The sequence below is a fragment of the Carettochelys insculpta genome, chromosome 6, assembly GCF_033958435.1.
Source record: "Carettochelys insculpta isolate YL-2023 chromosome 6, ASM3395843v1, whole genome shotgun sequence".
Lineage (NCBI taxonomy): Eukaryota > Metazoa > Chordata > Testudines > Carettochelyidae > Carettochelys > Carettochelys insculpta.
The window spans coordinates 5,128,724-5,156,316 of NC_134142.1; the positions used below are offsets into that span (position 1 = coordinate 5,128,724).

The 27,593-nt window shown below is 44.9% G+C and overlaps 1 protein-coding gene across 1 annotated transcript in view; it reads right to left on the reverse strand.

The window, feature by feature from the left end:
- The window catches only part of MDGA2 (MAM domain containing glycosylphosphatidylinositol anchor 2), a 683,176-nt gene that overhangs the window by 346,877 nt on the left and 308,706 nt on the right, over positions 1 to 27,593 (reverse strand). The window contains exon 3 of the mRNA XM_074998506.1: positions 15,398 to 15,572. Within this exon, the coding sequence (XP_074854607.1) occupies positions 15,398 to 15,572 (175 nt within the window). The remainder of the gene's footprint in view (positions 1 to 15,397; positions 15,573 to 27,593) is intronic.

The window sequence follows — 27,593 nt, forward strand, 5'->3', positions numbered from 1 at the left end:
TGCCTATGACGCAGAATGTGTTTACCAAATCTCCCGATGAGACAAAGCTGAGGTAAGTTGCACACATCAATGGGTGGGACTAAAATTCAAAAGGGCTTGGATAATTTGGGGGAATGGGTTGGAAATGAGGAAGCTAAAATTCAGTAAAGACCAGTACAGAGTACTTAATGTAGGAAGGGAAAAAAATACAATTTCACAAGTACACATTGAATCTCTCTAGTCTGGCAACATCTGCGGTCTGGCACGATTTTAGTTCACCAGGTGTCCTCCGGTTGTTGGGGTTGATCCTGCTTCAGGAGGCAGGGGCTGGACTAGATGACCTCCTGAGGTCCCTTCCAGCCCCAGAATTTTATGATTCCTCTTATCATGGGTGTGGGCCAAGTTTTCCATGGTCCCATAAAGTTTACTTACAGCCACCAGTCCTGGCTCTCAGTTTTCTGCGATGTTATTTAGCTGTAATTTACCCCTAATTGTCTTCTGAGAGTCCAGTAAGCAGTAGAAGTGTTGGTAACACTGCTAGACGATACTGACCTCCTGTGGCTCAGCAAATTCTCACGTTCGAAACTGGCCATGTCCAGAGGGTGCTGGACTGGTGAGGTTCAACCTGTACAAGCTGGGAAGTAACTGGTTAGGTAGCACTGATAAAGAGAATTTAGGGAGTATAGTAGACTGCAAATTGAATGGGAGCCAAAAATGTGATACAGTTGCAAAAAAGAGGAACTTGCTGTTGTAGCCAGACAGAATCCCCCTGCTCTACTCCATCTTGCCCCTCTTCGGTGCCTCAGAGTGCAAAGCACAAAGGAAACAGCACAGTCCTAGAGGCCTGGGAGCGCAGATGCACTTATCTCAAGCACAGTCTTTTGATGTTTCAGAGCCCAGATGTGCCGTCTCATCCTGACCCTGAACAAAACAACACAGCTAAGAGGGCTAACAGTCCAGCTGATGACCACAGGGCCTCAAACTGCCATTGGCTGGTACTGATAATTGATACATCATCCCAGAAGAGGAATCTCCCACCCATACAAAAAAAATGTCCTGTCTTAATGATTTAGTTATCTCTATCTGACAAGTGTAAACTAAGTTGCAACTCCCTTGTGAGAACTGGCGTCACAGAGATGAACCAGTACAATTGGTACCTTTAGATAAGGAAGAGTGTATGTGACCCAAGTGGTATAAAGAAGGGTCCGGTAGACCACTTTAACTGAGCTCCAATTACCTATACCTGCCGGTCAGGTAAGGTCTTTGCCTCCTGAGGTCCCAGGGGACACCCTCCTCGCACTGTTCTTCCCGAGGGATTCAGTGAACGACGTTGGCTACGCCGGAGTCAAAGGACGCAGGGGTGAGAATTATACCTGCAATGTACTTTTGTACACATTTAATAGTAAGAGCTCTTTAGGCTGAGGCATCTGGTCCTCCAATGGGTAACTTTTCACTTGTAATCTAATTGACATGTCATATGTATCATCCTACAAGTAGTTAAGAAGATAAAGCAATAACCTTGTAACCATTAAGATTTGATTTCTGTCCTTTAATAAAATAATAACCATTTAATCTTTCAGCCTGACTCCTTCCAGTTACTGTAACTCGGCCGAACACAAAACAAAGAACCTCAGCTGTTTGGCTATATCAGCCTGGCCAGTGGTAAGGTGCAGTAAAAGCTGAGCGCTGAGTCGTGTCGCCTCCACAGGACAGACTCCTGGGGCACCCATCAGCCTCCCTGGCTGCCCGCTGCGAAGGAACAGTCTGTCCTAGCAGTTAAAGACGGGTGAAATAAGCTCTCTGCACCAACCTTTGGGGCACCCGTCAGGCGCACTGGCTGCCCGCTGTGAAGGAACAGTCTGTCCTAGCAGTTAAAGACTCGGATGGATCTCTGGGGGCATCCGTCAGCCATTTTGGCTGCCCACTGCGAAGGGACGGTCGGTCCTAGCAGTTGAAGACGCAGATGTAATTAGGCTCACAGACCACTCATTACCTGGCCATCGGCTAACAGCTGTGTCAGTGGCTGGCAATCTTTTCATGCAGACAACCAGGAAAATCTAATGGTAGACTGTTTATTTTGAGTATCTGCAGGCACAGGCCCCTGTAGCTCCCACTGGACATTGTTCACCGTGCCCAGCCAATGGGAACTGCAGGACGTGGCCGCCAGCGTGTTCTTGCAGCCTGCACCATTACTTGCAGCTGCCATTGGCTGGGCATGGCCAACCACCATCACCGGGAGCTGCGGGGGGGCCATGACAATGGATGCTGCACCTAATGTGCCCCAGGGCCCACCAGCAGATGATCCTGATGGGCCATATGCCAAAGGTTGCTGACCCCTGTTCTTGAGTGTGCTAGCAGAGGTGTCATATTTAGGAGAAACAGGGCTCTGATTCTGCAGCCTTCACTTGTACAGGAATTCATAGGCCGGTCTGGGGCTATATTTCATAGAGTACATGGACTTCAAAAGTAGCGTGAGCTAATCATAGCAATGAATTCTCTTATCGGTGCCCTTCATACCGCCCTCACTCGGCATGATAGCGATGATTCCTTTTTGAGAGACACACTGAAACCAACACAATGGAGCTGTGAAGAGCGCACAGTTGAAATGGTCAGAAGTCTGGAGAAAAAAAGGGACCGGACCTTACCTTCATTTTACAAATGGGGACCTTGGGAACAGGGATTAAGTAATGATCCAAGGCTGCAGAGTAAGTGTGTGGCAAAACTCTGGACTGATGCCGAAAGTTTTGGTATAAGTCTAGTGTCATAACAAGAGAACCACTCTTTCCCCCCTGTAGTTAGACATTGCTTTGCAGCACTCTATGAAGACAGACAGGGTGATTTAAAAATGGGCAACTTTTCCCCTGTTTGGACACCATTCTGAACAAGGTGAACTAATGGCACCTTTTTTATTTAAACAAAAAAAAAAAAAAACCTGCCAGCTTCTGCTATTGTAATGACTCCACTTCCCTTTTGCTGCAGTCCCAATACACCCTATCTCTGGTCTCTCCAATAAACAGGCAGCATTACCATTTGCAGCGATTAGAAATACTCTAATTTACAAGAAAAAGGAATATTCAGAAATTTATACTTCTTCATGTTGAGAGAATACATTTATCCACACTGGAAGGCTTCTAAAATGCCATCCAGCTGCATAATATCTCATTCAAAAACAACGTAAGAAGGCAAATTTCTGTTGTGGCAAGCACAGGAATGTAAGGAAGGATGAATACATTTAGCCTCCTCATTTGCTAATGCTTAGGCGAGTGCCTTTAATAGAGAGTTGAATTTACATTCTTTATTCTGGTCTTACATCCAAATTGTCATATCAGATTTAGCCACAGCGATAGAGCTTGCCATAAATGAAAAAAAAATCAAATAATACATGTCTAAATATTTACAGGTCTTCTGGATGGAAATTAAAAAAAAAAAAAAAAAAAGCAGCTCTTTTCAATATCAGCCCTTGATTCTCTGCAGACAGAATCAGACAAATACAAGTCAGGGAGGCAGCACAGAGACTAATGAAGCAGCTGAATTGTATTTTCAGTCCCTGAGTTACAGATTAATTGCAGCAGCCAGGAGAGACTGAAATATTTTCAGAGAAGTGTGCAGAAAATATGCTTCTCATTATGCAACTAGAAAGTCTGGGACTCTGCAGATGCGCACCAGACAGATGAAAGGGACATGCCGAATTTCTGCACAACTATTAACCACAGGTTTAATTTGCTGGAGAATGGTTAGCCAACATCAAAGTTTGGCCTACTATAAGATTTTTTTGTGCATAGTTGTTTTGCTCTGACATTCAAAGTAAATCCTACCTCAAGCTAATAATGGCTTTCACCCCAATCTGCACATCAAGAATGAGCCCAGCTCCATAAAACAGAAGCAAAAAGCCACATGGGCCAGGGCCATGGTTGTCATGGCAGGTGCAGAACACAGACCTGATCCCAAAGAACTGCTGCATGGACAATGAAGTCACCAAGCACCATGAGCCTTGAAGGCTCTGCTGTCACCACCGGGAGATGTTGCATCTGATGAAGCAGGTCTTTGCCCACAAAAGCTTATGCTCCAAAATATCTGTTAGTCTATAAGGTGCCACAAGAGTTCTTGTTGTTCTCAAAGCTACAGACTAATACGGCTACCTCTCTGATACTTGTCACCGGGAGAAAACTGACCACTGCAGCTCAGACCTCTCGTGTTTAGGACTAATCAGGACAATCAAGCCAATCCTTTAATGTACGACCCTCAAATTTACAGTTAGAGTCAACTTCTAGTGCAGCCAGAGGCAAACCTTCCATCACTTCAAAGGGGAGTTGGGCCAGGACCTCAGTGACAGGCTCTGATTTGCAGAAGAGGGAATCTGTGAATCTCTTTGGCTTCATGTTGCCAAGTCTCCAGGATTGTCTTGGAGTCCCCAGGAATTAAAGATTAATCTTCAGTTAAAGTTTAGGGTGTGCGATGAACCCTCCTGACATGTGTCCATCTGAAACCGACAAGCCTGAATTACCTGCACTTTTGGTCACTGGGAACTCAGAACATGAAGAGAATGATTTTTCAGAATGAGTGGTGCTGGCATGAATTAGATTCTGCTTGGAGCGGATGATCAGACCTTGGCAAAGCACTACTGGGTTATTCCTTGAATAGAAAGCTTTATAGTGTATGTGCACTGGGTGGATAATCCAATCTAAATAAAACTGCACTACAGCAAACAACTTAGAAAACAGACCTCAGGACCATGCCAGATATTTAGCTGAGCACACTGAAAAAATATTTCCCCTTATAAAAACAATGCACCTGTTTGAGCACTTACAATTTCATCTGAATTTTGTTTTATGCTACTGGCCTCTTGGCTAGTTTGTCCTTGTATAGATCATCATAAGGCTTCAAAGCCTGGCAGTTATGCATCCAAAGACTCTTGTGGGTTTGCTGAGAATGCCACGGGATATAAATATTGCACTGGAAGCTCTGTTTATGACACTCAAGGAAAGAAAATAATAATCCTGGGCCATGTCTACACTAGGGTAAAATTTCTAAAGGGCCATGCTAATGGTCAAATCGAAGAATACTAATGACGATGGGCAAATTGGAGCATACTAATCAGATGATAGGAGTAAGGAGATTTTGATGTTTGCAGGGTCCCTTTGAAAAGGACCCCCATGTTGACAAGCTGCACGCGAGTGAAACAGGGCACATTTGAAGTGCCACGGCTGGCAGTATGCTAATGAGGCACTGAATATTCATTTCAGGGCCTCATTAGTATTCTCCAATTTGGCCATTAACATGGCCCTTTTGAAATTTTCCCCTACTGTAGACATAGCCAGGATGTTCAAGTACCATAGCCTTCCCGTCAAATCAGTCCCAAGAGTCTATAGCAGTCAGATATGCGATCCACAATAAGCAAGGGGAAAAAAAAATATTTTGAGGCTGCACAGAACTCCTGAACTATGACCAGGCAAACAATTCCATATCACTCTCTCTCACACACACCCCTACACACGCATGTGATTGGTCTAAAGGAGCAGCCTTCCATAGATGTAGGCTTTACGTATTGTGAGGATGTTTACAATGTATAAAGCTGAATGGCCTGTCTAATTCACAAGAAGGTCCTTTGACACACTGCTATAATGGGACCTGAAAAGCCAGGATGTCAAAAGGCCGAGACACTTGCAATTACATGAAGTAGAACCTCTGAACTTACTGGAGATCAAACTCTGACAGCAGTGCAACAAGAAGAGCTTTGATTTCAAACATACACTCAGAAGGGCAGCTTCACAAATAACCAGCAGGCCAGGCCTGTAACACCTTAAAAACTAACACATTAATGAATTCAGTAATAAGCGTTTGTGGGGAAGTGGGTCTTACCCATGAAAGGTCATTACCCAATACATTTGTTAGGCTCTAAGGTGTGTGACACACTACTGGACAGAGAACCTGAGCCAGAGCTCTTTCATGGCAGCTCTTCCCAGGGAGGGTTATAGGAGTCGGCTGAGCAAAGCCAGGCCAGCAGAGGGGTTATATAAAGCAGCTGGGGAGTGCAGGGAGAGAGAGAGGGGGGAAGGGAGGAGTCAGGGAGTGGACGGCTCAGCTCGCCTGTAGCTGGGAAACCACAGGGGGTTACTGTGATCAGCTACATATGGAAAATGTGGGAGCAGGCTTAACCACAGAATAAAAATGTGGTGCCTGGAACTGGCGTGATCACTGCATCGTTTGTGGACAGAACAGGAACCTGCCGCCCAGGAGCATCAGCAACCCCTGCCACAAGTGCTACAGGACTGCCTGTTATTTGAAATGCACGCATAACACAGGCACAGCCCTGCCCTTTCACTCCTCAGACGGGAGCTCACTGTGCTCATCGCTCCAACAATTGCACTGCAAGATGGTCCAACCAGTGGTTCGTTTTCTACACTAAATTCCCTAAACACTTTCCTCTCCTGGGTCTCAAAACATCAGGAGTTTAAGCCTCCCTTATCATTCCGGCACAGTAAATCACAGTCTTCATCCAGTCCAAACCCAGCAGGCAAGGAGAGCCGAGGAGGGGAGAACACCATTTCCTCTCCGGCTGATCAAATGCAAATCCAACACCCACTGGCTGCACTGAATTAGCCACGCTGTTGGGATGGGGTGGCGGATGAGAATGACCTAGCGCAGAAAGCAATGAACTGAAAGGAAAGTGCCAATTTCAGCCAATTCGCCGCCTTCCTGTATTTTATTATTTTAACAGATTTGCTGCTAGGTATCCTTCAAAAACTACCTGGAAAACTGACTTCTCCTTCTTGCAGCACACCCTAAGTACGAGGAAACTGGAACCTAACTTCTGTTGGCAGGTATCTAACTGTATCAGCATTTAAAAAAAAAGGCTAAAAATACAGCTGGATGTTCAAAATGCAGAGTTACGTGCCCAGAGAATTTAAAGAGTACACCCATCCCTCGCTCTAGGAGCACAATTGGTTCCCAACTTTGTGCTCGTAGGCAAAAACTCGTAAGAGGGACACTAAATTCTCATTAGAATACATGCAAAAGTCTCTGATTGGTTCCTAGAGTTCACGAGGGAGTGGCTGCAGATGGCACTGCTTTTGGAAGGCAAGTGAACCTTGGGCTGGTGGGGGAGAGGGGGAGTTTAAAGGCTGGGGGCAGTTTAGGGCCATGAGTGGGAGGAAGGGTTAAAACCCGTTGGCTGGTTGGGTCCGTGGGGGGTTCAGGCTGCTGAAGGTTGGGTGTGTGGTCTGGCGGGGGGGGAAGGGAGGGAGTGTGGGGCCAGCACAGGGGTCAGACAGCCACGGGGCCGGTGGCTGGGGAGGGGGGGTCAGGCTGCCACAGGGCCAGAGAGGGAAGGGGGTCAGGCTGCCACGGGGCAGGCAGGGGGGAGTCAGGCTGCTATGGGGCCAGCGGGGGACAGGGATCAGGCTGCTGCGGGGCCAGCAGCAGGGTGGGGGTCAGTCTGCCACAGGGCCAGAGGGGGAAGGGGTTCAGGCTGCCGTGGGGCAGGCAAGGGGGAGTCAGGCTGCCGTGGGGCCAGTGGGGGACAGGAGTCAGGCTACTGCGAATAGGCACTGTGGGGCCAGCAGGGGATCGGGCTACTGCGGGGCCAGCGGGGGGGTGGGGTGTCAGACTGCTGCTGGCTGGCAGAGATGGGGGGATCAGGCTGCCACGGGTGGGGGGTCAGACTAGGGCAGGTTGGAGCCGGGAGAGGGGATTAGCCTCGTATTAGTGGGGCGGTCAACAGACTTGCCTGGCCCCTGGGCAAAGTGTGAGTGGAGGAAGCCCTGTGCTCCCAGAAGAGGCGGAGTCTCAGGGAAAGGGTGGAGCCTCAGGGGCGGCATTGAGTCTGCATGGAGCACACCACACAGTGCTCTGACAGCAGCTGGTAGCCCCAGGCCCTTTTGAATCACCAGACCCTGGGGAACTGCTCCCTGCCACACCTTCTTTGTTGGCCAGTCTGCTCTTGGCCAAGGTATAATCAAGGTCCAAACTCCCTAGAAAATACTACTAATAAAAATGACAATAATGAAGCGGGTCTGTGCCCTCGAAAGCTGATGCTCCAAAATATCTGTCAGTCGATAAGGTGCCACAGGACTTCTCGTTGTTCTCAGATAAAAAGTGACACGGTTCCGTGTAAAACACCCGGTGGACCAGATTTGGCCCCAGGCCTGCCTCTTGATTGCCTCTGCTTCGATTGTCGTCATCCAACACGCTATTGCAGCATTGTGGGCTATGGAGGCTGTGGAGGCCGGCTCTGTCGTAGCTAACCCATCAGCAGGCAGCATCAGTCCTCAAACAACAAAACCACGTTTCAGGGATCCATTTCTCATCGTTCCAGGCCCATCCATCTCCCGGCCTGGGCGGTGTAAAGCGGCATTATGTCCACACGTACTACGCTTGCGATTCATGCAGCAGGAGAGAGGAACCACATGAACAGACTTATTAAAAAAAAATTGCAATAAACCTCTCCATGCAAACACAGGGAATAGAAATGTGCCCTCCTCTGAGTCTCTGAATGGAGGTGCAGGGAACGCTCTCTGCTCTGGATTTGCACTGCCCGGGGTACAGTGACACACCACCACTGTCAGGATTGTGAAGAGACGTGGCATGGACTCTCCTCAGCAGTGTTCCCTCTATTTTCCCATCCACGGGAGGAATACATTTTGTTATGTGCACGAAGGCATATGCAGAGATGCACCACCAAGCTGTCCTCTGCAGGTGGCTGTGGGTGCTCTGCTGCTCAGCTGGGTGGCTCCTGAAACTGTCCTGAGCAGCTGCCCAAGCACTCAGCTTACAGGGATCACTGCCCCAACCAAATGTTTCTGAAGGCACATTAAGTTTTCTGACTGTTTTCCTCCCGCCCATTCCCCCAGCCGACTTCTCAGGCTCAGCTAGTAAGCAGGAACAGACTTGCCTTCTGCATGTAACACCTCCAAAAACAAACTGACAGGCAGAGATAGACAGATATGCCCCCCTCCCCCAAAGGCAAGACACTTTAGCAGACTTCCAGGTGGGGGAAAAATCTCGCACTTCTATAGCACCACCTTCCACAGAATCGCTCTGCACTTTACATGCACTTCTGAGTTGGATAGCCTTAGCGGGGTAACTGAGTTCGTCAGTAGCTTCACGATTATCACACAGCACCTTAAAGACTAACACATTTATTTGGCTGTGAGCTTTCATGGGTAAGATCATTTCCTCTCCATCTGATGAAACGCAAATCCAACACCTATTGGCTGTACCGAATTAGCCACGCTGTTGGGATGGGGTGGTGGATGAGAATGACCTAAACAGAAAGCAATGAACTGAAAGGAAAGTGCCAATTTCAGCAAATTCTCAACCTTCCTGTATTTTGTTTCTGATGATTGGAATCATCTAAAGCCATGAGTTGTACCAATGAAAGCTCACAACCTAATAAATGTGTTAGTCTCTACGGTGCTATAGTACTGCTTGTTATTACTGAGTTAACTCTCCCAACTCCTGTGCTGGGTAGGTTCACAATAATTTCCTCCCTCTTACAGAAGGAGAAATGAAACACGGAGCTTGCATGTGGGTTCCCAATGTTCTCACAAGAAACTGGAGAGGCAGAGTCAGGAACAGACCCAGAACATTTGACTCTGAGATTATCCATGGGTATGTTGTAACACACAGTAAAATCAGTGTGCATTACAAAAACGCCCTACTGTCCTGCTCACCTAGTTGGAACGCAATGGCAACCTAATATGTATTTGAGTTTCATTATTTCTATCCCAGGTGCTTGCTTGAGAAATGGTCTGTTCAGGCTCATGCGATCTACCAAGAGGACTTTTTTCATTCATGCCCTCTCCCTGAGCTTCCCCGTCCAAAGGAATATTTGATATACTGTACACAAAGGGAAAGTGTTAAAGCAAAGAACAGAGCATCAGTCATTTGAAAAGGAAGGTGCGGGATGCATCTTTTCAGTTCAGGGGAAAACCGTGTGCAGTGAATCCATTGGCACCATACTGACCTTTTCTCCTGCAGGCTGTCAGCTTAGCAAGATCAAGGAAAAAGCAGCTGTAATTAAAATCCAACACACGGGCAAACAGCAAACACAAGCCTTTTTAATGCATGCACACTACAGACTGAAAACCCAACAGTTCCCATTATATTTAACTATTCAGAACTAAAGAGGCTGGTTCTGAAAACAAGGTCACAAGCGGAGACTTCAGGTCTCCACACAAAAGAAAATATTTTTCTGTGTAATTTTTTATTGGGGGGGCTGGTATTTTAGAACCTTAACCTGCTATTAAAGATACATTTCAACACACACAGTTACCAAGCCAATATTTGCCTCTTATACAGAATTAAATAGATGCAGTCACAAAAGCCCAGGCAATAGCGGTTTTCATACTACTTTCTAAACAAATTAGAACCATTTTTTACTCAAGGTATGACCTACAAATCTACCTTCTGTTATTCTGGGTGTGTGCCCTTGGCCTTGAATGCAGAGAGATCCCTGCCTTAAAAGGATTGAGTAAACATGCTCTCAATGACACAGCTAATGCTTCTTTAGTAACAGAGAGGAAGCCGTGCTAGTCTATACACTATCAAAACAAAAAGCAGTCAAGTAGCACTTTAAAGACTAGCAAAATAGCTTATTAGGTGAGCTTTCGTGGGACAGACCCACTTCTTCAGACCATATCCAGACCAGATCTTGAGTCTTTTCTGGTCTGGCTATGGTCTGAAGAAGTGGGTCTGTCCCATGAAAGCTCACCTAATAAACTATTTAGCTAGTCTTTAAAGTGCTACTTGACTGCTTTTTGTTTTGCTAATGCTTCTTTGTTAACAATCTGGTAAGCGGCCATTCTGGAAGAAGAAAGACAGCTCTGCCTGGCTTTGTTTTTTTTTCCAAACCAGGGAGGCTCACTTTATACCATGAGCGTCTTCCCTTATGAAAGGGGACTTCCTCCATGACCCTGGCAAATTCTTCAAGAACAAAGTATAAAGCCTTGCTCCAGGGGATGAGGGGTAAGATCAGAGGTGCACATAATGAGCTCCTTCATGTAGAGGCACGACAGAGCTGAAGTATATGATCAAATAACACAGACTTTAGATAGACAACAAAAGCCAGTTTCTGCCCTTAATTTGTAAGTTATATTTTATGAGACACAGGAGAAGGAACGGAGGGATGGGGAGTGAGCGACTCTACCAAAGGCAAAGCCAAAAAGGGGATGAGGCAGTGTTACACTTTAAAATACTTGAGAGATTAGAAGAGCCCCAGACCTAGGTTGGGATGTAAGCTTGGTGTAGGAGGAGAATACTCTGTCTCCAAGAAACAGGTCTTCAGTGCAAAGGTCATGATCAATATGCTCATTACCTCGGAGCTAGAGCTGTCTAGAAAGCAGAAAGGCATTCTTCCGAATGGGGACCTTCTGTGGAGACTATCAATATCATGCTTTTTTGTTTTGATAGTATATAGACTAGCATGGCTTTCTCTCTGTTACTATTCTGTGGAGACTGTTTGTCCATACATGCTGGAGGCACTGAAGCTCTGTATCTCTCCAAGGACATATGAGAATGTAACCAATATATTTTCCTTTTCTGCAGGTGAGGATGAGGCAGGCTGTTCTGCTTAATCTGCATCATATTTAAACTTCAGATACCAGATGACTGGAATTTATGGTAATTGCATTATATTCAATATTTGTCTGTGCTTTTCTTCTTCGACTAAACTCATTCTACTCAGGGATCGTCAGGGTGTTCAGAAGGTTGAACCCAACTGTTTCACTGCTGAGGAGAGAGACAAGCACAGGAAGGCACATGCATAGGGCCCTAACCGGGTGGAGTCTGATGGAGACACCCACCTTTTTCAGTCTAAAAGGACCACGGAGTCACCCCAGGGAAGAGGACCTGCTTAGTTCCAGGCAAAATGGTCCACAATGATTATCTAGTTTGACTTTCCATAGTAACACAAGCCCTCGGGCTTCCCCAAAATAGTTCCCAGAGCAGATCTCTCAGGAAAAAAAAATCAGTGATGGGGAATGCACCACAACAGGTGAGAAATTGTTCCAATGATTAATTACTCGCATAGCTGAAAATGTGCACATTGTTTCTAGTTTGAATTTGTTCAGCTTCAGCTTCCATCCATTAGACCACATTATGCTAGACCACACTATACTCTGCTAGACTGAAGAGAAATTGCAGATACCCTTCTCTGCTTGACTGTGGATACCAAGGCACTAGCATACTTTTAACTTCTCTTTCTTAAGCTAAACAGATCAACCTGCCTGAGGCTCTCTCTGTAAGACATGTCTTCTAATCCTTTAACCTCACTTGTGGGTCGTCTCTAAATTCCTTAATTTGTCAACAGCATTCTTGAACGGTGGGGACTAGATCTGAAAACAGGAGTCCAGCACTGGTCACTCCAGCGCGAAGCACAGAGGTAAAATAACTGCAGTACTAATAATACAGGGTGAATTGCAAGAGATAAAGGATGGTCTGGAAGCTGGTCAGTAGGAGCTCACAGACCAGTTTGGAAAAGGAGGCACCGATGGTCCCAATTTTACAGAAGGATATGTTTCAGTGCAGGATTTCTTTATTTACCAGTGCTGCTGTTATGTCTCCAAACCTACGTCTACACGTGAATGCTACATCGAAATAGGCTATTTCGATGAATAACGTCTACACGTCCTCCAGGGCTGGCAATGTCAACGTTCAACATCGACATTGCGCAGCACCACATCGAAATAGGCGCTGCAAGGGAACGTCTACACGCCACAGTAGCACACATCGAAATAAGGGTGCCAGGAACAGCTGCAGACAGGGTCACAGGGCGGACTCAACAGCAAGCCGCTCCCTTAAAGGGCCCCTCCCAGACACAGTTGCACAAAACAACACAAGATCCACAGAGCCGACAACTGGTTGCAGACCCTGTGCACGCAGCATTGATCCCCAGCTGCAGCAGCAGCAGCCAGAAGCTCTGGGCTAAGGGCTGCTGCACACGGTGACCATAGAGCCCCACAGGGGCTGGAGAGAGAGCGTCTCTCAACCCCTCAGCTGATGGCCGCCATGGAGGACCCCGCAATTTCGATGTTGCGGGACGCGCAACAACTACACGGTCCCTACTTCGACATTGAGCGTCGAAGTAGGGCGCTATTCCTATCCCCTCATGGGATTAGCGGCTTCGACGTCTCGCCACTTAACATCGATGTTAACATCGAAATAGCGCCCAACACGTGTAGCCGTGACGGGCGCTATTTCGAAGTTAGTGCCGCTACTTCGAAGTAGCGTGTACATGTAGACACGGCTCAAAACTCCACACACAAACTACTTGATGATGGCAGTTTCATAAGCTCAAAGGAGGGTTTAGTGAGAATCCAAAAAACAAGTATCAATAACAGTTTGCACTGGTTACCTAGCGAGGTGGTGGAATCTTCATCCCTGGAAGTTTAAGTCCCAGCTTGAGACAGTCCTGGCTTGGATGATTTAGTTAGGGTTGGTTCTGTTTTGGACAAGCGGCTGGGTTAGAAGGCCTCCTGAGGTGCCTTCTAACCCTGTGACTCTATGATCAGTTGAGGTCTTCTGGGTCTTAAATGTAAGATGCCTTATATAATGGCCAAGAATATTTGACATTAGGGATTAGAAAGGTGCATCTAGTGTTCTCACATTTTATAAACTGAAGCAGTTTTTAGACTTCTACAATTTCAAAGCATGCATGCAAGACCTCTTTAAACATGCATGCCCAGGTGTGCCTTCCAGTTCAACACAGACAGTGTGGTCAGGTGCTCACCTGTGACATCTGTGCATTCAAGTAAAAGGAAGAGGCCACTCCAGTCCCACACTAGAACCAGAATGAAGTCTGTTTTCATGCATTCCAGTGTCATCAGGTATTAGCAATTTGTTGATATTGTGCCAAAGCTGCTGTTTTACTTGCTCCAACCTACCATCCTGGCTTAGTCAGCATGGGGTTTGCCTCTGGGATTTTTTTTTCCAGCTTCCCAGTCTATTCTGAATCTACAAATGCTGAGATTCTCTTACGGTTTAATGAGACTCCAAGATTGCTTTTTAAGAGGCTGCGCAGGGTTTGGGCTGGAATCTGAATGAGAATTCCATCAGCCCTACCCTATTATTGAGCATTTTAAAGCTCCAGCACATTGGCATCACCCCCAAAGAGGCTGCTGCTGCTGCTGCTATTTTTAGGCATGCCAGTCAAGAGTGAATACTAAAAGCAAGGTCCTGAAGTGATACACTTTGCTAGAGAAGGAATATCTGAAGGACTCCTTGAGAATGCTCTGACAGGGATTCAGCAATAGCGTAAGCATGTTTGAAATGAACGGAATAAAGCCAGCCCTCTGGGGAAGACAATCATTTGTTAGACTGTATACAAACCAAACCACACATTTGTGATGAAACAATTCTGTTCCCATCAATCCACCACAAACCTTAGATCCCTTGCTCTCTGAGTTTAACTCCTTAGAGGTGTTCAGTCACATTAATATTTAAATGAAATATATTTTACATATTCTAAAGCAAGTGAATAATAAACTAGCAAACGCAGATCATACAATCCATAACAGGCAGGTTTATAAATTTAAAAACACCTGGAATATGCTCATGGGTAGCTCAAAGTAATACAAAATGAAAGCCCACTAAATAGTAAATATTTAAAATACTAAATCTTAAAATACTAAATCCCATCCTCCATTTGTGGTGGGTTCTGGAATAAGACGGATAGATATTTACCCCATGTTTGTGTTTTTCCAAATACAGAAGCTATCCTACCCTTAGGCTCTGCTCCTGAGATGAGCTCTGTGTGGTTCAACCACTGTCTCCATGCAGAGCCCCTCTGACTTTAGCAGTGCCTGCCACTGGCATAGGGTTTCTTACGTGCAAGAGGTAGTTGCAGAACTGGGACCATCAGTAGCTGGCAACAGTTCATGAGCACTACAAAACATCTTGTACAATGATTGAGACATTGATGCCAGGACATTCAGGCCAAAATCAAGGAGGGTGATAAAAATCTTAAAGCTCATACACTTATCACAGCTGGAGGGATATTTCTACCATGTCCCTTTACAGCTGGAATTCACACCACCATGGATTAGCAACAGCTACTTATGATTTCAACTCAGTTTACAAAGGCTTGCTAATTTTGCTCTTTTTTGAACAACACCCAGTACATGGTCTACCATCCTCAAAACTGGAATATTAGTTCTAACATCAAGACAACATTTTCGACTGAAACTGAAATAATTTGTAACAAGGGTTCCTGAATGGTGGTACAAATATAGTTTGCAATGCAGTTATAAAAGGAACAACAAAGTGAAGATAGGAAGCTGCAACAGCTCGTGGATTGCAAATGTAAGTACAGTAGGGTCTTGACATTGGTGAACTTAAGGTCCTTGGCCACCTGCACATAACGCCAGAGAGCAGAGGCGGTAAAGAGAAACTTTGATGTGAGCTTGCTGTGCTGTTTACTTACAGTACACATCCACTCTTATTGACTTGATAGCTGGAGAACCCAAGCCATTTTCAGCTTTGCAGTAGTAGCGGCCTCCTTGATGTCGCTGGATATTTGTAATCCTCAGCGTTTCATTGAAGACACTCGAGTCTTGAAATCTGTCAGAGGCACTTCCTGCTGTTTTGGTCCACCTGATCTGAGCAAGCACCAGAAAAGATTGTTACTTTAGGTTGGCTGCTTGTGAAAAGGAATACAGTAATGCCGCAGAGATTGCTCTACAAACACGAAAGTAGCATATATAATGTGCCTATGAAAGCTCAGGGAACACCAGGACTGTAGGTCTACCTTACCAGTGGCTAATAACAATATCTGATTACCCTATGTGGAAGTAACAAAGAAGTATATCCCCTGGTGAGGGCTGTATGGGATGACTACATCTCCATCAGTAACATATTTGCTTAGATAGCTGCAGAAAAACCCTTTATGAGCAGAAATAAATAGACCACATCAGGTCTAGTTATGCACTAGTCTTCTCAATAGCTGAGACAATTTTATACTGAATTTATTTTCATACTATTCTACATAGTATTATAACCAAAAAATTTCACTGTGCCCTAGCACTAGTTAAAAAAGACTCATTTTCAGGGATTTTGAGCCCCCACAGCTTCCACTGGAGTCAAACAAATGAAAATCAGACTACACATTTCTATTGGGAAACAGCTTTAAAAAAGCAGAAGCTGCCAGCTGCCTGTTGAAAGCCATTATCATATACAGCTTCTTACAATTTTAGGTAGATGTATATACCTGATGCAGGGTTTAAAAATAGTTGCTTTACTTTTTTTAAAGAAATTGTCCATTCTAATGATTGCAACTCCTTCTATACCCATGACTATTTTCAAAAAAAATATCCAAATTTGTGAAAGCAAAACACATCTATTAAACTGCCAAAAACAGCTGGAAGGCCTGTAACACTTATTTACAACCATTGCAACTGTTTTAAACACAGCTGTGCACAACCACATCCGCTCTGGTAATGATACAGGCCATTGCTGTGGCATGGCTCAGTGAAGAGCATCTATAATTGGACACAACACACAAGTTGCAATGGAGGTGTTAGAGGGCACAAGGACGTATTCAGCCCAACATTCCATTCCATAAAACCAGACTGACACCACTTCGCTTCCCTGACTTCACAACTCCGCTTCAGCCACCACAGTGCCAAGCATTGGCTTAGTTGTTTTCTGAACTACTTTTCCACCTCATATTCAATAATGCTGCAAAGTCTTGGTTGGAACTGCAAGGCAAATAAAACAGTTTCTTGCTAAAAAGCAGACCATCTACACTCAGCTTTTAAGGGGACTGTTTTTCAACTCGCAGTGAACTGCAATGGAAGAAGGCACGGGATGCTTAGCCTTATGGACAATGCATTACAGAACCAATGATTGATAAAATATCCTAACGGGAGGGCTTACTAATAGAATGACAGTTTGTGGCTGGTATGAGCCTGGTATGTGGCAGTTTGTTGTGTGCCCAAATTAAAAAAAAAAAAACAACAACCAAAAAACAACACATGAAATGCCTCATTCTGCAGCAATTACTGAGGTTGAACCTCACATTGTTGTTGTTCTTATGCAAATCACAGAATGTCTAGAGACTCCGGCCAAACTCGGAAGCTATGTGAAACACCGTACCAAGTCAGTGGCTGTGGCCACACTTGGCCAAAACTTCAAAATGGCATGCAAATGGCCATTTCAGAGGTTACTAATGAAGCACTGAATTGAATAGTCAGCACCTCATTAGCACTAGGACGCTTCTGGCCATGGTACTTCAAAAGCGCCACTTGCGAATGCGCCCAGCTTGGCATGGCTACATGGGGGTCCTTTTCGAAAGGACCCTGCACCTTTCAAAATCCCCTTATTCCTGTCAGTGGAGGAGAATAAGGGGATTTCAAAAGGTGCGGGGTCTTTCGAAAAGGACCCTCGTGTAGCCACAGCTGGAAGCGTCCTAATGCTAATGAGGCACTGAATATTCAATTCAGCACCTCATTAGTAATCTTCGAAATGGCCATTTGCATGGCCATTTCCAAGTTTTGGCCAAGTGTGGCCACAGCCAGTGGGAAGCAAGCTGAACTGGTACAGAGGGGTAAAGTCACTTCCCCTAATTCGCACAGCTGATCAATGGCAAAGCGAAGAACAGAATCCAGGGCCCAATGGACTGCATGGCTCCCCAGTGAACTCCACCACCCAGTGACTGCTGCACTGCAAAGCATCTCTACTGAGCCTCATAATACAACCCATCATGAAGTGTTGCTCACCGTCCTCCAACTGCACTCACTACACCATAGCCATGGAAACCCTGTTCCTCTCTCTCAGACTTCCTGAGCATCCTCCCCTCTTAGCCCCCAAACACACAGGTGTGCAAGCATGCACACACACACACTCTCTCCACAGCTGGTCCCCAAGTAGTACGACTCAACGAGGTCTAGGCCTTCCTGCTTCCTATCATGGTGTGTTGTCTGAGTGTGACTGTCAGTGTGTGTGTGTACACACACACACACACACACACACACACACACAGAGATGGGAACACATCAGGACCTGCATAGGTGGAACTTGGCCTATTCAGTCACCTCTGGCAGGAGCTCTGACCTCCTTCAAAAGTGAGGCCATTTGGAAGAAAAAAAAAGTTTCCGACTATCCTACAAACACTTCACTCAGAAAACTACACTAACCCAGGAGACACAACCAGCAACACTCAGAACAATCAGTCCTGAATGAAGAACAAGATTTACATTTGACAATTCCTGCTCCAGAAACTTAATACGGACATGTATTTCTCTTCTCCCCTTTCCTCCCCTCCGGCCCACAGAACAGCTGCACACATGGACTCCAGAAACTGCAGTTATAGCCAAAAGAATAACATTCTGAAAGCTTCCCAAACCATTTTTAAATTTCTTAGTGATAGATAGATAGATAGATAGATATAAGAGTGCATCTGTCTGTCTGTGCATGCTGTGTTTTTCAAGAGCTCCGACCAGGAAATTTATGTGCAGCTTCCTCTTACCCTAAGTTAAGCCAAGGTGGGGTTTAGTTGTGTGTGGGAAGTGGGAGGCGACTGAAACCCCAGGGTTTCCCTGAACATGGGAAGGGAGGGGCACTGAGAGTAGGGCCAACGTACATCAGACTCACCGCTGGGGGCAACGAGTGCAGGGAACAGTGATTCTACCCAGTTACCACTGGGGGCAGCCGCAGCAGGAACATAGTGGCCATGTGGGGACAGGGCTCTCCATGCTGCCAGCCTGCGGACAGGTGAGTGACCCCCAGACACCCATTAGCAACCCACCAAAGGACCACCCTGAGCTGATCCAGCCGCATACCTCAGGATAGGCGGGAGAACTGGAAGCCACAGTCTGACCTGGCCTACGCGCCTGCAGGACAGGCAGGGGAGCCAGTAGCTGCAGCCTGTCCTGGTCACCCCCGTCCCATCAAGGGACAGGCAGGGGGTCAGGACTTGTGGCCCACCCTGATCCCCCAACATGGGGACAGGCAGGGGGGCCAGGAGCCATAGCCTGACCCACCCACCCCCAATGTGAGGACAGGCACGCTGGTCAGGAGCCTCGCTCCATACCCACCCTTGCTGAGAACAGGCAGGGTGAGGCCAGGAGCAGAGAAGGGACTCGAGCAATGCAGAGTACATGTGCTACTGTAGCATACACAGGATATTCCCAACGTACAACGAAGTAGCATGGAAGGGGAGGATCCATAACTCAGACACAGCTCTGCCACTCAGGGCTAAAGCAAATATGTAAAATTCAATACCTACAAACTATTCTGCCCTTGTGGGAGAGAAAGGCCATTAACTTAGCTATATGTATAAATACTCATATGTTTGCATTTCTACTGGAAACCCTGGCTTTGGGGCAGTTTAAATTATCCATAAAAATGTGAGGTGGGTTAATTTTGCTGTACAGAGTGTACTGAAGGTTACTGTCAAACTTTATGTTGATTTTTAAATTAAATATATATATATATATATTGGTTTAGTACTAGGGCTGCCCAAAAAGGAGGAGATCCGTCACTGAAGTTCCTGCTTGCTTATTATTAGCACTGTTATGTTGGAATGAAAAATAGCCAGGCTGTTGACTTCAATTTATTGCTTTACATATTTTCTTCAATTTTAAAAATTAAATAAAAAAACAACAACCATAGTGTGCATCAGCTTACTTGTAATTCAGAATATAGTTTGAGTGGATTTGCTTTACTATAGGCATGTGCAGCAAGAAGCCAGTTTAGCACAGCTAACGTAGGCTCTACAAGGTCTACTTTTGCATCTTTCCTGTCTGTAGTAATGCATACAGCTTGCCAGTGAGACATGGCACGAGGGGCTTTGTGCAAACCATGTTTTGCCTTCATCTTGTTTTTAGAGACGTTAAGGTCATATTAGCAATGTTAGACATGTAGGTAAATCCTTGCCATCTGCGATACTCTTTCTGATGCTGACCGGTGTTCCAGCTTTTCCCCACCTATCCTGACCAGAAAGATGTGGTACTGCCAAATGAATTCAGATAAAGGTCACCCAACGGTGTTTCCCCCTCGACCTTTTATCAAAAATAGGTCATGGAAAACATACAGGTTGAGATCATAGAGAAATTTGGAGTATCATCGATTGTTAAAAATCCTGTGAAGTCAGACCTTAACTTAGCATCAGTATTTAAGTACCATAAGGTGAATTAGGTATAAGAACCCCTCATTACCCTGAGGAGGTGGTGTGTGTCAGACAAGACCCACAGCAGTTGTGTATTGCTCACCTTGAACCTCTCTCTATTATCTTCAGCTCTGCTATCTTTGCTATCACTTTTCTTAGAACAAACCCTTGTTTTCCCTTCTTAACTCAACCAACATCTTACCCACTGCAATAGCACCTTCCCCACAGAACTGAAGTGAGCTGGTCTTGGCTTCTAGGCAGTTCAAAGAAGTCAGTGAGTATTGCATCTTGCCTCCCTCGCTTAAGTTTAGATCATAAGTGCAGTTAGTTAAGTAACTTGTATTACAGTTATAACCTTGTTAAGCAAAATCCTTGATAATATCTGTGATTATAAATTGATATCAACTGTGTTACACATCTTTAGTTTGTATCTGTTAAGTGCCGCTTGAATATTATTGTGCTGTTAAAATAAATTAAAAAAAAAAGTGCTGCTAAAAGTAGTGTTTGTGTAATCACTGGAAAGCCCAAAAAACTCACTTCTAGCCGAGACAGACTTTGTCTCAGACTTTTGCTGTTAACCTGGGAGAGGCACGAACCTTAATCTTAACTTTGTCAGATTGGCAAGCCTTCCCAAATCCATAAATTACACTACCTTTCCCCCCCGAGTCAACACAACACATTCTGTTTCCTTAAAGGGAAAGATATTTTTCTTGAAAAATTGGATCAGTTGAACTTTACTATATGTCAAAGGAATCTGTACCAGGATATTTTAAAGAAAACAAAACAAACAAACAAACAAAAAAACCAATTCACTATTGCTGCATTCTGTCTTTTCTTTGAAAACACATAACCAGACTGCACATTGGCATGGTCACACCCTCAGCTAGAGCTCAATAAACAATCCAAAGATTCCTTTGGATCTCAACTCCATACTCACAGACCATTTCACAGCCAGAATTTGCCCCCAAACATGGAGTTTCAGTGGTGTGAGGATGCACTGCTTTTTCTTTGGAGGGAGGAGGGGGCCAGTATTAACTCTGTGAAGTAATTTTGAGGCTGAGGTCTAGTTAGCCAAGAGAATGGTCTCCCTAAGAGAGAAGGTATAGCATAGCCAACCAGTTTCTCACTCATTCAAGTGAGAGTGGCAATGAAAAAAACCCCACAATTACATTGTGGCTGATTTAATCTCAATTCATTTTTCACATTGGCTCTAACTCAGTATAAATGCTACAATGATCTTATTCCAAACAATACAGTATTTCCATTTATTGAGCATGAGCGCTACAGAAGCTGTGACTATTCAACAGGTGTCCTAATGCACTAATCAAAGCAAATGAATATAGTAAAATGAGATGACTGAGCCTAGAGGTCTTACTGAAGCTAACTCCTCAGGATAGAAACATGCTTCTTCGGTTTACTGCACACAGTGATAAAGTAAAAATTGTTTCAGGCAAAACTAAACATTTTGGGTCAAACGAAACATTGTGGTTGCCTTAGGTGACACTCAGGAGAGCGTAAGAATGACTTGTGAACTGTCTTGGGTGACCCAAATCTGCATTTTTGGCATTATAAGTTGTATTTAATTTTTTTTGCCCAGCTCTAAGTATAGTCATTCCAGGGCTGTAGTACTGGGCCTTGTGCAGTCATGGGGTGGTGTGCAGAATGTCATTAAGTATCTTCCCAAAGAGCCATTGAAGGGAAGTCCTTTCACTGATTTCAATAGGCATTGTATCAGACTGTAAATGCCACGACAGAAAGCTGTCTGTCAGCCGCATCCCATGTATCATTCCCACGGTATCTGAGCTCCCACAGTTGCTAATGTATTTCTCTTTGCAGCAGTTCAATGAGGTGTGGTGTTGCTTTTCTCTCTCTAATATCCTGCAAGCAACTGAATTGTAGAGAGACTCAGGATTACGTGGTCAGGGTCCATCTTCCAGAGTTTAGTTCCAGCTGCCTGGTAGAGATGCACAAAATTGAACCACCTGGGGTCAGCAGTTGACCCTTGTACTCCTCTGCTGTCGACCTCCCTCTGTGGAGATGGCTAGGTAAGCCAACTGCAGCTAAGTCAATTCTAGCTATGCAATTTCTGGAGCTAGAATTGCATATCTACAATTGACATACCTGCCTGGTGTAGACTAACCCTAAATGACTTGCCCCAGGGCACAAAGGAGGTCTGTGGTGGATCAGGGAAAGAAACCCCATATCTCCCAAATTCCAGGCTAGCACTGATGTTATTTATTCAACAGTGCTTATACAGTCCCTAGGTTGAAAACGTCCAGCTGAGGGTTTGGTTTGTTTTTTTCCTTGCTTCATGGAAACGTGCATGGTTCAGAATTCTCAATCCTTTCACAAATGTTAGACTGCCTCATAATATAAGCCACTCAGGGCAAAAGCCTCCTTGTTGCTCACCTTGTGAATGTTCCTTATTCATAATTCATTTGAAAATTTCCATTTTCCTGACATTGGAGCAGGAATACTACCATGTGAATTGTGTGACCAGTCATGTAGCATGAAAGAATATCCTTGGAGGATAGGGTCATAATTCAGAATGATCTAGATAAATTAGAGAAATGGTCTAAAGTAAACAGGATGAAGTTTAATAAAGATAAATGTAAGGTGCTGCACTTAGGAAGGAATAATCTGTTTCACACATACAGAATGGGAAAAGACTGTCTAGGAAGGAGTACAGCAGAAAGGGACCTAGGGGTTCTAGTAGATCACAAGTTAAATATGAGTCAACAGTGTGATGCTGTTGCAAAAAAAGCAAACATGATTCTGGGATGCATTAGCAGGTGTGTTGTGAACAAGACACGAGAAATCATTCTACCGCTCTACTCTGCGCTGGTTAGACCTCAGCTGGAATATTGTGTCCAGTTCTGGGCACCCCAATTCAAAAAAGATGTGGAGAAATTAGAGAAGGTCCAGAGAAGAGCAACTAGAATGATAAAAGGTCTGGAGAACATGACTTATGAAGAAAGGCTGAAAGAATTGGGCTTGTTTAGCTTGGAAAAAAGAAGATTGAGGGGGGACATGATAGCGGTTTTCAGATATCTTAAAGGGTGTCATAAGGAGGAGGGAGAAAACTTGTTCTTCTTGGCCTCTGAGGAGAGAACAAGAGGCAATGGACTTAAACTGCAGCAAGGGAAGTTTAGGTTGGACATTAGGAAAAAGTTCTTAACTGTCAGGCTGGTCAAGTACTGGAATAAGTTGCCAAGGGAGGTTGTGGAATCTCCCTCGCTGGAGATATTTAAGAACAGATTAGATAGATGTCTATCAGGGATGGTGTAGATAGTGGTCGGTCCTGCCGTTGGGGCAGGGGACTGGACTCGATGGCCTCTTGAGGCCCCTTCCGGTCCTAGTGTTCTATGATTCTAATAAAAATTCAAAGAAAACAGCTCACAAACAACCCAAAAGTTAAAAAATATTCATTTTCACAATGTGGTATTTTATGGAAGTCACATCCATGCATCAGGGCTCCTAAAATCAGATTCATAATACTTATAAAGGAATACGTACCACATTTGTTGACCTACTGCACTCACGTGGCCTGTTAGGAGGGAATTTTCAAAACATGCTCTGAGTTGGCCTCTCATGTCATTTTTGAACATCCTACTGTAAGGGATGTGGCAGCAGGAACACAATGCTGCTGAAGGCTGGGAGGAATGTGTCTCCCAGAGATCATTTGTATGAGAATGCAAAGGGGTGCATGTGTGATACCTTTCAGGCAAAGCCTAATGGGTAGCAAGGAAGCCATAAGATTTTGTCTATTGTAAACACATTGTTATAAAATCACAACTTATGCTGATACTCAGTGTGGGAGTTGTGGGATCTCACCAATGCTCTGGGTTGTTGTGGGGGACAGGGCAGTTGCCATAACTGCAAGATATTGATTACATAGGGCTCCCTGGTTTAAAGCATTGGAAGGCAGGAGGGGAGGGGTATTAGTTGAGCCAGCTTGCTGAGTGCCTTGGCCCTGCCTATGCCTTGGCCGTATAGCTATAAGCCTGGCTTGACTAGCCCTCCTCACCTGTTGAAAGACAGAGCTGGATAATAGGGTTTTCATGAAACTCCACACTGGAGCTGAAATCACAGAGTGGCAGCTGAGGCCACGCAGAGCTGCAATCAGAGTGGCAGCTGAGGCCACGCAGAGATGAAATCACAGGGTTCTTTCTCAGGGCGATTCCTCAGCAGATGCGGTGGGCGGCTGGTAGGAGGAGCGGCGGACGGCACAACTGGTGGGCGGCCGGTAGGAGGAGCAGCGGACGATGGCGGATGGCTGGTGGGAGAAGCAGTGGATGACGGCAACCGGCAGGCAGCTGGTAAGGGAGCAGCGGACGGATGGACGGATGGCACGACCAGCAGGCAGCCGGTAGGAGTAGCCAGCGGCCAGCAGGTGGCAGTCAGTGGGATGCTGCAGACAAGTGGACAGCTAATACTGCCCTGGTGATGTATCTGTGGGCTCTGGGTCCGGGACTGCACCGCAAGAGGTACACCCTGTAACTGCATGTGAGGTAAAGGCCAAGAGCCCCAGCAAGAGACTTGGTTCTATAGTCTATGGGGATGGTATCTTGTTAAAGGGGTTTGTCTCTCCTTTGCTTAGATATACTGTATCTGTCACAGTAAGCTGTTTCTATCTTAGACGCTGTGTTTGCGAGGGTGGGGAGAACCGCCTTACAGGCACCCAGCAAGTGGGGTGAGATTGTCCCAGGCCACTGGGTGGGGGCTTGAGCTGGTTGGTTGTATCCATGACAGGAAACCCCCTAGGAGCTGAACCTGCCCCTTTTGGCAGGCACCTGGCATTAAAAGAAGGGTTACACTACATTTGGGTTCTTTCACAGGCTTTTACTGTTTGTCATTCAGAACTTTGACGAAGACTCATGGTGAACGCTGATCCCTAAGAAGGACATTTGCAGATATCAGGGCTGAATTACGAAGTATTTACTCACAAAGCAAAGGTGTGCAAATTCATAATCAATATTTGCAATGGACAGTTCAACTAACCCTACATTGTCAATCCACTGAACCATCAAGACCCTTTCAAGTATTTTAGTGGTTTGAGCAATAAGTGAGAGGTTGGTATCCAGAGTGTGGTTTCTCTCTGCAGAGTAATTTACTTTTCTGCTATGTAGGATTTATAGAGATTCAGGTTCCATACTTGCTGGATGAGTTAGAGTTGCTGAACTAAAAGTGACACATGTACACAATACATCAGATAACACACAGCTGTTCTGCAGACCAGGGCTGTTTTCACCGGTTTAATCTAAGTGAGGTAACCTTCTAGCCTGCTCCTGTAACCTTAACTTAGTAACTTAAAAGAAAAAGTTAATTCCCAGGACCTATCCCCACCTAACAGATGGCCAGTCAGAGAACAGCAGAAAATCCCTATATTCCTTATTTATTTAGAAAAGAATCCTTAAGAATTAAGGAATTATTTGGGGGTGGTCTTCTGGCCTGTGATAAGCAGGCGCTCAGATGGGAGGACAGCTGTGACTCCTTTTGAAGTTGAAAGCCATGAAAGAAATGCAGAGGTTTACAGCTCACTGGGCACTGCACAAGTATCGCCTCAAATTCTGTTTGCTCCAAAAACACCTTAATATCTTTCCTTTATTCAGAGCACGTAGTCTGCTGGGTCAGCATCAATGGACTGTTTTTTTTTTTTTAACATCATTCAGTATTTCCAACAGATTTATGTTTCTTCCCCCTGAGTGAGCACAGGGGAAAGGAAGAGCTTGACAATTACCATTTTTTTTCTTAAACCTTGCAGAAGTGGAACTTCAGTGAAGCACCAGCTACAAATATATAAAATAATCCAAAAAAGGTTTTCCCAGACGCTCGGTGAGGGATCCCTGGGGAATGGCTTGCAAACCGCCTCCTCTCAGTTCCACAACAATTTAAGATGCAGGAAATGTCTTAACCACCCTCAGGACACTGAAATCCCTGCCTCAGCTCAAGTGGCCTTTTAGTAGGTGCACAGTCTGAGGAGAGGTCAAAGCATAACTTTATCCTCCCTTCCCCCCAAAAAGATCTCAGTGCAATGGAATTAGAACAGAGAGGGGTATTTTTTTTAAACCAAGATTAATCTGGTTAATTAATTTATCAGCAGCCAGCCTTTTTATTCCAGATTTTTTGTCGTGTTTTCCTAATTGGATTATTTGTGCAATCAGCTAGCTAAAGACCTGGGCTTTCGCTGAAATGACCGCTCTTTGGCTTCATTTAGCAGAACACATTAGGAGAGAGGCTGTCACAACTACACTGCAGGAAACTCTTCATCTATGTCTACATTATGCCGATGATCTACCTGTTCAGAGTTGATCTTCCGGAGTTCAGTTTTGTGCACCTGGTACAGATACATAAAATCAAAATATCTGGGGTCATCAGTCGATCCCTGTGCTCCTCAATATTACAAGGAGGATATTAATTTTTAGCCCAGTGAAACCTCGTTCCCTCACGCAGCAGCCAAGATTCCAGGCCATCTTGCAGACTCTGTGTTGCCAAGATTTCATTATTCGTTGTTTCCAGATCTGAACAAGTGGGTCTGCCCCACAAAAGCTCATCACCTAATAAATTATTTTGTTACTCTTTAAACTGGTACAGGACTTTTTTGTTTGTTTGTTTTGTGATTACTTCATTGTGTATGTTATTTCAAGACAGGGCTGTAGTGTAGCCCTAACGAAACACAGAATTATGTAAGGAACTTAATGGCACAGTGCATAAGACAATGACCTATAAATAATCTTGTTTTTCCTGTAAGTATAAACTATTTTCCATCCTACAAAGACATGTGACCAATCCCACCTGGTGTTGAAATACATCTTGAATTTTACACTTTTCCATGAGGTGGGAAGAACTGAAAAAAGACATGCCACCCTGGGAAAATTCTCTATAAGAAGTGGGAATCAAATAATGATTGTCTTCAGCTGATTTCACAAGCTGTTCCCTACCCTGACAAGATAGATTAAAAGATCTGGAAACAAAAGGAAATATAAGGACAGGGAGAAAAAAAAGCTGCTAGAGTGACCCAGGTCAGAAAAAGAAATCAACTCTGCTCTGAGAGCTATGCCTGAAATAAAAACTAGGGTGAAAAAAAATGATTTGAAACAACGTCTCTTAAAGTATTAGGCTTAGCTGGTGGGCTTTCTTTTTTAACTTTATTTTAGTTTTATAATTTACTTTGATCTGTCTGTTATCAGTTGCAACAACTTAAATCTTACTGTGTATAGTTAATGGCTACATCTGCACTAGAGGGTTTAACAACACAACTGGGCTTTTGTCAGAAAAATCTGTGGAGCAGCTACATGGAAAATGTGCTTTGCTGACTGTCTATCAACAAAATTCAGCACGTTGGCCAGCAGTGTTATTGCTCTCCACGTTCAGGTATAACACCTTTTTTGACAGCTTCCTGTTCACAAAACAGCCTTTTGTCAACAGGGCTTCTGGTTCATCTGGCAGCCCTGTTTGCAGAACAACCCGTCAGCCATTCTGTTGAGAGAGGACCAGGCAGTCTGGCTGTTCT